Source organism: Ursus arctos, unplaced genomic scaffold (assembly GCF_023065955.2).
Source record: "Ursus arctos isolate Adak ecotype North America unplaced genomic scaffold, UrsArc2.0 scaffold_7, whole genome shotgun sequence".
In the NCBI taxonomy this organism is placed as follows: domain Eukaryota; kingdom Metazoa; phylum Chordata; class Mammalia; order Carnivora; family Ursidae; genus Ursus; species Ursus arctos.
The window spans coordinates 53,700,824-53,715,032 of NW_026623089.1; the positions used below are offsets into that span (position 1 = coordinate 53,700,824).

Below are 14,209 nucleotides of genomic sequence, written 5' to 3' on the forward strand. Positions count from 1 at the left end.
CACAGCTCATTTACCCATTCTTCCCGCCGTTGGACACTGGGGATGTCGCCAGGTGTGGGCTAATTTGAACAATGTTAGTCTGAATATTCTTACCAACAGCCTCAGGGGTACAACTGCAAGAGCTGCTCTTGGGTGTCTGTCGGGGAGAGGAACCGCCGAGCGCGATCGCATGCAAATGTTCCATTTTACAAGACAGTGCCAATTTTTCTCCCCCAAGTGTCTGCTGTAGCTTACACTCCCACCGCCAGTGTATGAGATTTCCTGCGATCCATCTTCAACGCTAGTGTTAGGTGCACTGGCCTTCATTCTGTTAGGAAGTCTAAATGGCTACGGAGGTGAAGAGCCAGTTGGCTGAACCCCCACTCATGAGGTAAGACCCCTCGTGTGCCCCCCGCTGCGGGCCGGGGGGGGCAGAGCAGGGTGGGAGACAAAGGTGGGCCTGGGGGAACCCAACAGCCCTCAGCCAGGCCCCCCAGTGGGTTCTCGGGACTGAGAGCCCAGATCACAAACTGGGTCCCTCCCTGGAGGAAGAGGACATGGTGGCAAGGGGCAGAAGCCCCTAGGGCTAGCATTCCTGGGCTTTTTAAGGGGTGACTTCCTCTGGCAGTTGGGGTAGGGGAGGCCAGGTAACTGCAACTTTCAGAGAAGGTTTGCTTTATTTCTTTAAGTCCCAGATCCCTTAGAGGCCAATGGAGGACGGCACAGAAAACTCGGGGGCCTGGTCAGCGCAATCCTCAGAGGGCCCCGGGGCAGAGCACCTTGCTTAGCATATCCAGAGTGCGCCTCTTCTCCAGGGGGCCTCCCTTCAGCCAGGGCCAGCAGGAGAAGGGAGTGCAGACAGCGCGCAGGCAGGTGGTCCCCCCAGGCCCCAGGCGGAGATCACCCCACCTTTCGATCCTTGCCGGACTGACCTCGAGCTCCTCCTCCAGAGGCAGGGCCCGGCATCCTCAGGAGAGGGCAGGGGTGCAGGGCGGAGCACAGAACACCCAAGAAGCTTGTCTCCAGCGCAGCCGAGCAAGGGCTTGACGCGTCCCTGCAGCGTTGCAACTCTGAATGCTGCCCCATCAGCTCGGCATCTCCCGGGAGGGGCCCCCACGGGAAAAGGACATGCTGGCGCCGTCTGGCCTCCGTGCTCCAGCTTTGGCCTCTGGACGCTGAGTCTGGGCCAAGACTGCCTGGGGGGCACGGGGGCCAGGGGGACCGCCTACAGCTGGCTTCTCCTGGGCTGCCAACAGTCGGCTTGGGGAGAGGCCCTTGCTGTGTCTGTCTGTGTACATAAGGTACCCTTGCTGCAACCCAGGTATTTGGATGAGTCGGTGGGTCTATGGCTTCCTTTTTCTGGCTCAAGAGAGGGTTTCTAGGAGAAAACGGAGGTCTTGGGAGATTCTGTCGGAGTTCTCTCAAATAGATCCTAGCTCTCTGCTAAGGCATCTTAGGAAGGCAGAAGGCTCCCTGGGACTGGATTGTACCAGTTGGGAGAGGACCCCAGGGGAGGCCCAGCTTTGGGTGCCATGGGGGGTGGGAGTGAAATCCTGGAAACCGATTTCAGAGTCTCGGGAATAGACTCCAGATAAAGCAGCGAGCTCGGAGCCTGGTGGGCAGTGCTGCCAGGAGGCTCCATTAGCTTCTCCTTGACCTTCTCCTTCAGTCCAAGGGCTGAGCTGAAGCCTGAAAAGAAGTCAGGGCACAGGCCAAGGAGCCACGGGGACGGCGGGCCACAGAAAGAACTGATGATCCCAGGGATCGTGGATTTCCAGCTGATCCAAACAGCACTGAGGACCCCCAAGCCCCAAACCCCTGGGACCTACCGCTTTGGCCGCCTCAGCCACCACTCCTTCTTCTCCCGACACCACCCTCACCCACAACGTGTGACCCACATCCGAGGTAGGTCCGGGGTAGGTAGGGGCCCTGCTGGAGGTGGTGGGGCCACCTTGAAAACTGGAAAGGAAGGACCCAGCCCCTGTTTCCAGGCTGAGACCCAGAGAGGAGGGGGTTTGGTCAGGGTCAGAGAGCTGCTTGGCCACTTGCAAGCACTTGGTCAAGCGAAGACTTGACCTGGGGGATCAGGCTCCGAGGCAGACTGTGTAGCCCTAGACGATGTCCCCCATTGCCGATCCTCCCATTTTACAAATCAGAGAAAGGGATGAATGTTCTGCCCCAGAACTATACTCTGTTCTCGAATTCGGGCCAATTCATCCACTTCGCCATCCATCCATTAAATATCTATTGAGTGTGAACTACGGGTCAGGCACGTTTTTAGGCACTAGAGATATGACAGTGAGTAAGACAGACCCTGGCCTCATGGGGCTGACTCTTGTGGGAAAGGATAGGAAATAGATAAGGTGTCAGAGTGTGGGAAGTGCCAAGGTTCTAGAGGGGAGGAGACCTCATCAACAGCATGGGATTTGCGCAAAGAACTAAAGGAGAGAAGGCATGAACCATGTGGATATTGGGGGAAAGAATGTCTCAGGCAGAGGAAACAGCAAGTACAAAGGCCCTGAGGCATAAAAGCCTAAAGCGAGGCCCAGAGCAGGATGGAAGAGGGGTTGGGAATTTGGTGGGGACCTGGGAGATGTGAGACTCCACATACCTTTCAGGCTTTGAGGGTAGAAGTGCAGGTAGGCAGCTGGGCCTGGAGTCCAGGCAAGAGATGCCGATGTGGCCACCGTTCGAGAAGGGACGGCACTGGAAGTGGCATGCCTCGACGGGCAAGCCAGGAGCCCGTGTAGATGCAGGAGAGAAGAGCCTGGGTCCTGAGCCCAGGGACCAAGGCTGAGAGGGGAAGAGGCGAGAAGGAAGGAGCAGAGGACGTGAGGAGCATCCTGCGAGTTGGAAGGACCAGGAGAATGAGGGGGCCGAGTGTTTCCAGAAGGACAGAGTGAGCCTCCACGCTAGGTCCTAACCAGGCTGGTCCTTGAAGCTTCACGATGGACAATAAGACACAGTCACACGGACCGTAAGCCACAAGGGTCTTCATGTGCAAGCTGTTTGCCACCTCCTCCAGGCTGCCCTGCAAAGGATGACAGATGGCGAAGAGTTTTATCCAGGGGGTCTGGCTAAATCTTACTCCCTGTGATTTGAGCCCTGGCCCCTCGGGCACAGACTGGCTTAATGCCCTGTCCCCATGTCCTTCTCTTTAATCTGCCTGCCTCTCTGTGTTCACACCTGCAGTTCCTTGTCCTGTCCTAGAATATCAGAAGGACCCCAGGGCTAGGGTCCCAGGAAGGCTTGGTTCCTGTCTCACCTCCACCTAACTCACTGGGTGACCCTGAGCACAGCCTGTCACTGTCCATTCCAATGTCCCCGTGGGTAAGGCCTCCATGGCCACAGGGCCTCCCGGCTCCAGTGATCTATGAGCTTGTGGTTACTGGAAGAAGTGGGCTCAGTGCGCTCCCCGCCCACCAGCCTCCTCCCAGCCTCCCGGGGTTACTGGGGTCCACCCGGGCCCTCCTTCCCATGGCCTCTCACCCTTCGCAGATCTCACCGGGAAGCCCGTCTGTGTCGTCAGAGACGAGTTCTCTCTGGCCCCCTTGCCTCAAGCCACACTTTTATCTCGCTGTCTGATGGGGATGCCCACCATCTCTGTCCCCATCGGAGACCCGCAGTCCAATCGGGAGCCCCGGCTTTCTTCTGGTGGGTACTTGGGCAGCAGCCCCTCTCCAGGTGCCTGGGAAGGAAAGAGCTCTTAGGTCGGTGGGGTCCCATGGGGTCCCCTAAATTTTTCCTCATTTCCTCAGACAGCAGAATCTGCATTCTTCCCACAGCCTTCCCCCAGGTCCTCAAAAATGTGGCCCCACTCAGATCTGAGGTGTTGGAGGAGTAATAGCAATCAGAGAGGACAGGCCTCCCCCTTTCCCTGTAAGATACCAGGCAGAAGGCTGGGGAGGAGAGCAGGCTCTCCCCCCCACCACCACAGCCCTTCCAATGCCGGGTACCACAGGGAGGGCAGGGAGGAGGACCCCAGGCATCAGCTGGCAATGTCTTCCCAGAGGCCTGGAAGAGGGAGTTGAAGGACCTGGCTTCCCGGGTGGCCAACTTCACCAAGGAGAACGAGCTGAGGAGCAAGGAGGTGGGTGCAGAGCAAAGGAGCTGTCTGGGAAGAGATCCGAAGGGTCCATCCCTTTGTAACGAAATCCCTCCCGAGCGGGTTCCCGCTCCTGGGTAGGAGAGCCCGCGTCCATAGACGTGCGGCTCTTGGCACAGGAACGAGGGGCTACGCCACACCGACCTGAAGGGGGAGGCTCGAAGCAAGGGCACAAAGGAGGAGAGAGGTGGCCAGGTGCAGAAATCCAAGAAGGGTTCGGAACAGAGGTGGGATGTTTAGAAGTGGACGGGGAGGTGTTCCTAGTGGAGGCGGGCAGCGCGTAAGCTCAGAAGCTGGGAAATGCAGGACATCCTTAGAGACGGCGGCTGAAGGACAGGGATAAGTGGGCAGCCGTGCGGCACGTGGGGTGGGGGTGGGAGGGTGAGAAGGGGCCCACTTTGAATGTGGGTGAAAAGAAGAGCTTGTTCTTAATTTCCGAACTTACTATAATGTCGAACGAGTCTCGTAAGGAGTGGAAAACCGCTGAAGGATTTCCGACAGGATGGGGTGAACTTATCTGCTGGTAATCCAGTAAAGACAAGTGGGAGGCAGCTTGGGGGTAGTTGGAATCGCCCTGAGGACAGGTCTGGCTCTTGGGACAGAGTCTGGTTCTGCCCTTGTCCTGGGCAACAGAGTTCTCATTCCTGCTTTGGGGCTAACTCAAGGCAATGCTCAAGGCAACTCAGCTCAGCTCTCTGGGTCTCAGTTTTCTTATCTTTAAAATGGGGAGAAGTATAGGGGCGCCTGGGTGGCTCAGTCAGTTGAGCGTCCGACTCTTGATCCCAGGATTCTGGGATCGAGCCCCATGTCAGGCTCTGCGCTCATTGTGGAGTTTGCTTCTCTCCCTCTCCCTCTGCCACTCTTTGCTCACGCACATGAACTCTCTCACTCTCTCTAAAATAAAAAAATATAGATAGATAAATAAATAAATAGGGAAGAAATATACTACCAGTCTCAACTGGGGTTGTAGCAGTAGGAGGTCCCAAGCCTCATACCCGCAGGCCTGGCTCAGGAGGGTTTCCCAGGGCAAAGAAAGGATGCCAAGCTCTGGGGGACAAACTTGGGGGCAGCTGAGCTGGGAGTTGAGGTAGGCGATGGGGGCCTTGGCCCAGGATACTGCTTTCAAATCTCTGATGGGCACGGGGGTGGGGAGGGCGGGAGGGTCTCCCTAGGAGGAAGTATGAAGACTTCAGAGGACCACCAGGGGCTCAGCAGTCAAGAAGTTCCAGGAGGAAGAACTTTGGCTATAGAGGGGCCCCTGGCTTGGGGAGAGGAGTCTTGAACAGGGTGGAGCTGGCCTCCTTATCCTCCCAGTTCCCTGCAATGTTGTGATGCTGGGATCCCGGGAGGGGAGGGGATGCCCTGGAGGTGTGACTGGGCCTCCTTCTCTTTCCCTCTGCCTTCTTCTTTGAGCCTCTCTCTCTCTCTCTCAATCTCTCTCTCACTGCCTGGAGTCTCTGGCCACTTTGCTCCCAGCAGGAGGAGGAGCCCCAGCGGGAGCACGGGGCAAAGTACTCGGCCGAGACCGGGAGGCTCATCCCCACTTCCACCCGAGCTACTGGTAGCCGCCACTCCCGCCAGGGCCTGCGGATTTATCCTTCTGGCAAGGACGGAGGAGTCCAGACCGTCGTCCTGCAGGATCAGGAGTTGCTGGTGAGGCCCTGGGAACGCTGGGAGCTCCGGCCCAACGGAGGCCTGGTCTAAGGCCTGAGAACACGGCGGTTGCTGCTCCCAGGCTCACAGCAGTCCCAACCAGGGTGCTTACAAACCGCTTTAAAGTGTGGCCTCTCGAGGCACCTGGGGGGCTCCGTCGGTTAAGCGTCCGATTCTTGATTTCAGTTCAGGTCATGATCTCAGGGTCCTGAGATGGAGCCCCGCTTCAGGCTCCACGCTGGGGAGGAGCCTACTTGGGATTCTCTCTCTCTTCCTCTCCCTCTGCCCCTCCCCCTGCCTCTCTCTCTTACTAAAAAAAAAAAAAGGAAAGAAAGGCAGTGTGGCCTCTCCCAGGGGATACTTGTACCTGAGACCAGGAGCCTCAAAAAGTCCTGGTCTGGGAGTCAAGCACCTGGTCCAATGCCCTGTTGCCTCCAGTTTCTGTGAGAGGGTTTCCCTCTCTTTGAAGGCCTTCCCCACTCGGGGCTTTAGTTCCATGACCCACCCAAGCTGAGAGCAAGAACGTGTTGTCGCGAAGGGCTCTTTCAGCTGTGACGAGTTCAGGAAGGGAGCTGGATTGGCGGAGTGACAGGAGAGGAAGGTCCTGCCTAGTGGGTCCCCGAACCACTCCCTGCAATGCTGCAGTCTGCCGCCAGCCAGGCCAGTCCCAGCCCAGTGTCCCCACACTCAGAGGGGTTTGGTGTCTGTCACGGTGACACACAGGCCCACCTCCTCCCTGTGCAAGTTGCCCCATCAAGGCCTGAGATGAGTCCATGACCGATGCCGGTGGACTAAGGCTATCTCATGGTCCCTTTTAAAGTGCATACATGTTCTCCAGGAGAGGTTAGACACCCTCCCTGTGACCAGCGCTTTCAAGGCTGCAGTCCCTGTGGAGACTTACAACAGTCCAGTGAAGGGGATAAAGCAGACAGGGCATGGCATCCCCATTCCACAGATAGGGAGGCTAAGGCCCTGACAGGTGACATTCTGTGGCCCAGGTCCCCAGAGAGGGAGCAGCATAGCCGGGACTAGAACAGTACTTTCTCCACCATAGGGCGGCCTCACCTTGCCTGGAATTAGGTTCTCGGGTCCTGTGGGGAGGGGGCCCAGGGCAGGTAAGTTGGACGCGGAGAACGGAGACGGGCCCAGGGGCAGACCCAGGGTGGGGGTCACTGCAACAGGGGGTTATCTGGGGCTGAGGGGGCACCCTAGCAGGCAGAGGCCTGGGAGGAGTCTCAGCCCGGTTCCCACTCTGCCAAGGGGAACTGACAGGTCCCTTCAGGTCCTGGGAAGACCGACTGCCAAGCACTGAGCAGACCCCACTTTCCTAGGACTCCAGGGGCTCCGCCTCCTACTGCAGGCCCCAACTCCGGCCAACCGTAGCCACAGCCGCCATCAGCAGCCCCGCCTAGGGAGCCCACATAGCCCATCTGACACAGAGCTGGATCTCCCCCCGATGACACTTGCCCGGAGAACACAGGGGGAAGAGGGCGCGAACATGGCCGAGATGCCAGGGGCTGAGGACACGGCTGAGAGCCAAGTGTACCCACTGCTTGGCGAGACGGAGCCCCAGGCTGGGCAGTCTGCGGGATCAGCCAGCCCTGACCCTCAGCCCACCCACTGGGGTCACCCCACCTCTCTGCTAGCGTCTCCCGACCCTGGGAGCTCCAGGGTGGGGAGGCGTGTGGGGTTCCTGAAATCCCCACGCCAAGGACCCAGGGATCCGGGACTCGGTGCGTCTCTGAGCGGCTGACCGGCCGGCTCTCACTCTGCCTTCCCAGTGAGGGACTTTGGGGTACCATCAGCCCATGCAGGGTTCAGGGGGGAGGGGTCCACAGATGTGACTCAGAAGCTTCATTCTGCTGCACTCACCCTACTGGGGGTCTTCTTCCTCTTTCAAGTCCTCCGATCCCTCCTCGGTCCAGTGAGACCAGTAAGACTCTTCCTCCAGGACTGGTGGGAGAGAAAGTGCTCTGTAAAGTGTGAAGTCACGGGGCAGGGGCCATGGTGGGGACCAGTTTAGCCAAGCGTGTGGCTCTGGGAGCCCACGTTGTGGGAGAGGGGACTGTGCTGCTGGCTGGGACATGCCATCTGGACACACTGACCCAGGGCCTGTTGTCCTGCCAGCAGATCCTGGAGCTGCTTTGTCAGATCCTGCAGACAGACTCCTTGAGCGCCATCCAGTTCTGGCTCCTGCATGCTCCCCCGAAGGGTGAGGACGCCATGCCCAGCGCTTTCTCGGACTGGAAGCTGTGGAGGGCCTTGTTCTCTGGACGTCACTCAGCTCCCACCAGGGCCTTCCCCCTGAGCTGCTGCTTCTTTCTGGAGTCCCAAACTAACCTTTCCCGCAGGACTGTGCCTTGCTCCCTCCTCCCTCTCTCTCAGCAAAGATTTCCACGACTCTGTTTCTTGGAGGGGACTTCGGCCTGACCACCGCCCTTGGCACCGGGGAGGGAGAAGTCCAGAGACGGCTTCAGCAGACACGCCCCCTCACCCCCCACTATGGGAAACACGCACACACAGACACAGCACGTGCACAGGGACACAGGAATGGACGCACACGCACACACCGGGATGGTGGACAGAAGGTGTAGCTAAGTGGGGGGGTGAGGAGTGCTGACTGACGTGTGCTGGAGAGAGTGGGGGAGGGGAGGCAGGGGGAGGGCAGGAGGCAGGTCCCGAGGGGGCTTTCCAGAGAGAGCTCTGAGGCATAGCTGCTGGGTGGGCCTGAGGGGGCCAAGAACAAGGTACCTGCATGTGATCATGTGCTGAGAGAAAGGTGGGGAAAGGCTGGGCGCTCTGCACACACACGGGCCGGGACAAAAGAGCCCCCCCCCGCCCCCCCGCCAAAAGGGGACCTGGAGGCAGAATGTCAGATGGTTAGAGAGAGTTGCCCTGGGCCAGGGTTGGGCAGAAGAGCTGGAGGTCCTGCTTCCAGCCTGTCCCTTGTGGGGACAGGACAGGGTGGGTCTTGCCCCTGAGGACCACGCCCCTGGCTGTGCTTACAGAGAAAGACCTGGCACTGGGGCTTCTGCAGACAGCAGTGGCTCAGCTCCTTCCGCAGCCCCTAGACTCTATACCGATGGAAAAACTTCTCGATCAGCTCCAGGAAGTCCAAGAGCCATCTCAAGAGAGGCAACAGCCGCCCTACAGGTAGGCTTCACACCCTTCACCTGCCCCTCTGTTCCCAGGGCTGTTCCCTCACCTTCAGCCACCTGTCCTCCCAGGGGAGGCCGGGGTGGTCTGGAAAAGGGATCCGGGCTCTGGCCACAGCCTGGGCTCACTGAGCCTGTGCTGGAGGAGGCGGCAGCACAGCCCCTCCCCGGGGACCCTCCAGGTCAGCCCATGCTGCGTGAAGGTTCCCCTGCCAGCCCAGACTTTGGCCGCTGGCTCTGGGGGATGTCCAAGGGGTGACCTGTGTCAGCTGTAGCAAGACAGGGCTGGAGAAGCCACATCGAGCCCTCCAGCTCTCGGTCTTTAGGAAGACAAGTAGAGAAGGAAAGCTAACAGGCGAGCAGAAGTACCTTAATGGCAGTGCTAAGTGCCTCGCATGGCCACAGGACACGGGGAAAGGGAAGATTAGGGAAGTCCTCGCAAGGCAGGGGAGTAGGGCCAGGAGTTAGCCATGGACCTGGCAATAGTGCACGCCCACGGTGCTGCCTGACACCAGCAGATGGCGCACATATCTGCAGTCCACACAACCTCCCTCGGAAGGAGCGGTACCCCCATTTAACAGATTGGAAAACTCGGGCTCAGCAACAGTTGAATGGTGGCCCAAAGTCACCTGGCTGGTCAGCAGCAGAGCTGGGAATCAGCCTTGGGCTAGTCTAACTTCCCAGCCCAGCAGTACGCAGATTTGCCAGAGACCTTGTGAAAAATGCAGATTCCTGGAGATTCTAACGCAGCAGGTTGGAGATGAACCAGGAGATGCGTCATTTTGACAATGTCCCGAGATTTTCCAGCAGAGCTTGGGGAACACTGCTGGGATGGGTAGGATTTGAAGGAGCCAATGAGAGGGTGGGGACAGTCAGGAAGAGAAGGCAGGAATGTGTTTCCTCTAGGGAATGTTAAATTTGGGGTTGGTTGCAGCTTGGTGAGAAGGGAGCAGGTGCTTGGGCTCATTTAGGTTTGTCGAGGGCCTAGGTTCTCGCTCTGGCCCTGAACTGGGTTCTCTTTTCCGTTCTGCGAGGCCAGGGAAGGCACAGGAAGAAGGTAGGCTTGACTGTGACCTCGGCAAGCCACTACCCATCTGGGGGCCTCAGTTGTGCCTCTCCAAGCCCCTCTCCCAGAGTCGTAGGGAGGACAAGTACATTGAGTGTGTAAACAGGCTTGCTTCGATGCAAAGCTCAAGTCCTCCATTAGGGTAGCAGGGGCTCCGGTTTCTCCCCTCACAAGGGAAGGCTTCCTCTCTGCCAGGAAGTGGGAGCCAAGCGCGGGCAGGGATGGGCTGCATGGGCTGGAGCGGGGGCCTCCCTTACCACTCCTGGGGCCGGAGGGCCTTGCTTCCTTGTGGCCACAGCAGGCAATGGAGTCACAGTGGTCTCTCGGGCTCCTGCTAGGGTGGTTCCTGGCAGGGGAACAGACGCTTTGGGGCTCTCCAGGAGGGGTGGCTCCTGTGTCTCCCCGGAGCACTTCCCTCCCCGCCCCACCCCCCCTGCCGCTCTGCCTTAGCGGCTCGGGCCTCACCTTCCCAGCCTTGTCTTTGTGTCCATTACAGCCAATCCCCGAAGAAGACGAAGACACCGCCCCTACCCAAAGGCGACAAACCAGGTAGGATTCCAGACAGCAGATCATCCTGGGGGCTCCCCGAGGCCCACCCTGGCTGTATGCCTCGGGGGACTCAAGGACGCTGCAGATGAGTCCCTGTCCGAGGAAGCTGCCCGTTCCACTCATTCATTTATTCACTCGCTCAGTCGACAGAGACTTCCTTAGCAGCTGTGAGCTAGGTTCTGGGGAAGAGTCCAGACACGTTCTGGCTGCTCTGGAGACTTCATCCCCGGGAGGAGGAGGGCAGACAACCACTAAAAACATCTGAGGGGGTTAGGTTCCATAAGGAAAAGAGAGCAGGTTAAAGTGAGGGACAGTAAGAAGGACTGGCAGGGTGGGGAGAGGGCTCCTTGAGCTGAACGAGAGGCAAGATCCAGCCCGGTGTGGGTCTAGGGAGCACCCAGAGGGAGGGCTCTCGCCAGCCCGGTGTGTGGGTGAAAGCACACACAGGCCAGGGGGGCCGGGGCCTCGTGGGTCAGGACAGAGGTAAGAAATGAGATGGGATAGGTGGGCAGGACTGGCCTGTGGTCCCATGCAGAGGGTGTGGGGGTGCACTAGAACCTTATGAGCAGGGCCTGGTGGGACCCCTCTGGCTGCAGAATAGAGAATGGACTGTCGGGGGCCAGAGGGGATGGCGGGGGGGACCAGGGAGGAAGCTGCTGCTGCATCCTGGCGTCTTTGGCCAGGGCAGGGGCAGCAAAGACAACAGCTCCCCGCCGTGAATAGCAAGGGGGTGAGTGTCTGGCATGGAGTAGGCACTCCCTAGGTATTTGTTGTCTGGATGTAGAAAGAAGAGGTGGAGGTGAAGCTCAGAGAAGGGGGTCAGCTCCTCCCGGTCACCAGCAGAGCCCAGAGCAGAAGCTGGGCTTAACCCACATGTGCCTGGGGCCTTGCGGGGAGAAGAGGTCCACCTAGGTCTCCCGAGGAGCTCCCAGCTAGGGGCCTGGCCCTCCCCGCCCTCTCCTGACTGAGGTCTTCCCTTCTCCCAGAGTATATCGGGAGAGCACAAGTTCTTCGGATGCACTCAAGCCAGAACGCAGAAGAGAGAACCTCAAAGCCAAAGGCGGAATGCTGAGTCCGGGTCCCTCCGCCCGCCTCGCTCAGGAGCCGCCCACAGCTTTGAGGCTGTTCTCAGCCCCACCAGCTCAACAGCAACACCAACTTTCCTACCACACGGAGCCCATTAAAAGGCTGCCTTCCCTTTAGGAGGACAATTCCACTCTACTCTCTGTAGGTCTGTGCTTGGGGGTCGTTTACTCCAGGAGCGGGGATGGGCGGCACGGAACGGTCCCACTCCCCTGGAGAAAGCCCAAGGGGGAGCACCCACGCAGGGCTTCCCCGGTGGTTCTGCGTTCCTAAGAGCTGACGGGCAGCCCGAGAAAGAGGTTCTGTCCCTCCCGAGCCAAGACACACAGGGCGCTGGGTAGGCTAGAGCAGAGGTCAGGAACCCACTGGCCTCCGTAAAGTAACCATGGATACCAACTGTCGAGTTCCCAGCAGCACCATCTTCGATTCTCCCAAGAGCTCTGTGAGGTAGACTGTGACTATCACCACTCCCATTTTACAGATGAGTAAATTGAGGCTCAAACGGTGAAATCACTTGTCCAAAGCCACACAGTAAGCAGCAGAGCCAGGCCCCAAATCCAGCATGTCTGGCTGGGGAACCCCTGCTCTTCTCCGCTGTGCGCTCCTACCTTCCAAGCAGCAACCCTCACCAAAAGTGGCAACTGTAATCTGAAATGCGTAAGCTTTAGCCAAAGGCTGGTTAGCAAGACCAAGGAGGAAAGAGACCTTCCATAAATGGGACCCAGCTGGGGTTTCGCTGTCCTTCACCATCTGGAGAAGATGGCCTTTGATGCTCTGGGAAGTCCAGGGGTTCCTTGAGATTTCGGCAGATGCCCTGGAAAGCCGGGGCGGGGAGAAGTGGGAAGCATTGAGGACCCACAGTGTCCTGGTCACCTGGGCTCTGAGCTCCTGCTTCCACTGAGTCAGGGCCCTGGACCGCGGCTCCTTCCCGTGCTGGCAACATGGGTCCACCTCATAGCAGCTCAGACGGATTCGGTCCCTCTGGGTTTTCTCAAACACCCCATCCACACGAAACCCGTGTGTGCAGCCAGGGGGAGGGGCAGGGTGGGGATTTGCTGTGAATCGAGCCAACAGCTTCACGGCGATGTTAAATCACGTCGTGTTTTTAAATCCCCCCTCCCCCCGCCTGCAACAGCCATGCCCCTTGTTGCCTCGCTGACTCTGACCTCCCCTGCGCTCACCCCTGCCCCTGGTTTGCCCCAGAAAGCCCACATTCCTTGTCTTCTCCTTCTTTCCCATTTTTTTTAGTGTGGTAAAATCCACATAACATAAAATGTACCATTTTAACCATGTTTCAAGCGTACAGCTGGGTGGGAAGTAAGTACACTCACACGTTGTGCCAACATCGCCACCGTCTGTCCACAGAACTCTCTTCATCTTGCAAAACTGACACTCCGTGCCCATTAAGCACGAACGGCATTCCCCCTCCTCCACCACCTAGATATCTGCTTCCAGAATAAATCATACCACCCCCCCGCAACCACCTTTCTACTCTCCGTCCCTATGAACGGGACTGACTGCTCCAGGCGCCCCACATCAGTGGGGCCACAAGGTCGTCTTTCTGTGACTGGTTTAGTTCACTGAGTAGGATGTCCTCAAGGCTCATCCATTTTGTAGCACGTGTAGGAATTTTCTCTCACATTTAATATTTTTTTTCCGACCCACAGTTCAGCTTCCCCCACAAACCCCCGTTCCCAGACTCTCCAGCCCCACGTAGGTCTGTCCAGCCCCATCGAGGGGCTGACCTAGAGGTCTGTTCATAGAATAGGGTCCTTGTGCCTGGCCATTGTAGGTACGACCGTCTCTCCCTCCTCCATGAGGAACGATTTTTTAACAATCTACACAGTAAAAAATCCTAGATATCTGCTTCCAGAATAAATCATACTTGTCGCAAAAACAAAAACTTGGCTCTTTCGGTCACCCTCCTACCTCCCCTTGAATTGGTCAGGAAGTATGGCTGAGCAGTTAATGTTAGCGACTGCCGATTCTCATCATTTTCTTATTCCAAAGTGCTGCTTAGCCCATCCTGCAAGCTGATTGATTGATTTTGCTTTTGCAATTCCCCACAAAATGCTTGTGTCACCGCCTGGCCTTTGCACCCATTGTCAGTGCGCTTAAAGACAGGGTGTTCTGGGGCGCCTGGGTGGCGCAGTGGTTAAGCATCTGCCTTCGGCTCAGGGCGTGATCCCAGCATTCTAGGATCGAGCCCCACATCAGGCTCCTCCACTGAGAGCCTGCTTCTTCTTCTCCCACTACCCCTGCTTGTGTTCCCTCTCTCGCTGGCTGTCTCCCTCTCTGTCAAATAAATAAATAAAAATCTTAAAAAAAAAAAAAAAAAGACAGGGTGTTCTGGGCCTGGCTTCTTACTCATGTATTTTGAGGGTAGATGGCACGCAGATCTTTCTCCACAGCCCTGCGGTCTATTGGGAGGAAGAAGGACAAAGGGACTGAGCTGAATAAGCACAGTGTGGAAAAGAGCAGTGTGATACACACCTGGGGGACTGCCATCGTGCAGACATGTAGACGATCGAGCTGTGCTTGTACAGATGAGTGGACTTCATTCAACGCTCAGGACAACCCGTAAGGCAGGCGTCATTATCCACACCTTACAGGTACGAA

General features: G+C 57.8%; 1 protein-coding gene across 1 annotated transcript; it reads left to right on the forward strand.

Annotated features, from left to right (window-relative positions):
- Window positions 1–248: 248 nt before the first annotated feature.
- TBATA (thymus, brain and testes associated) lies at window positions 249–13,922 on the forward strand. The gene is made up of 10 exons (XM_026503984.4): window positions 249–370; window positions 1,649–1,884; window positions 3,478–3,633; window positions 3,990–4,069; window positions 5,257–5,262; window positions 5,561–5,737; window positions 7,868–7,949; window positions 8,746–8,890; window positions 10,455–10,507; window positions 11,494–13,922. The coding sequence occupies exons 1-10, from the start codon at window positions 324–326 to the stop codon at window positions 11,577–11,579; spliced, it is 1,068 nt and encodes a 355-aa protein (XP_026359769.2). The 5' UTR covers window positions 249–323; the 3' UTR covers window positions 11,580–13,922.
- The last annotated feature ends 287 nt before the right edge of the window (window positions 13,923–14,209 follow it).

What these genes read in the sequence shown, in the direction of transcription:
- TBATA (XM_026503984.4), top strand. Translation starts at nt 324, where the DNA reads ATGGCTACGGAGGTGAAGAGCCAGTTGGCTGAACCCCCACTCATGAG. An exon ending in GCTGAACCCCCACTCATGAG is followed by an intron (nt 371 to 1,648) that starts GTAAGACCCCTC and finishes CTTCTCCTTCAG; the next exon opens with TCCAAGGGCTGAGCTGAAGC. An exon ending in GGAGCCCCGGCTTTCTTCTG is followed by an intron (nt 3,634 to 3,989) that starts GTGGGTACTTGG and finishes ATGTCTTCCCAG; the next exon opens with AGGCCTGGAAGAGGGAGTTG.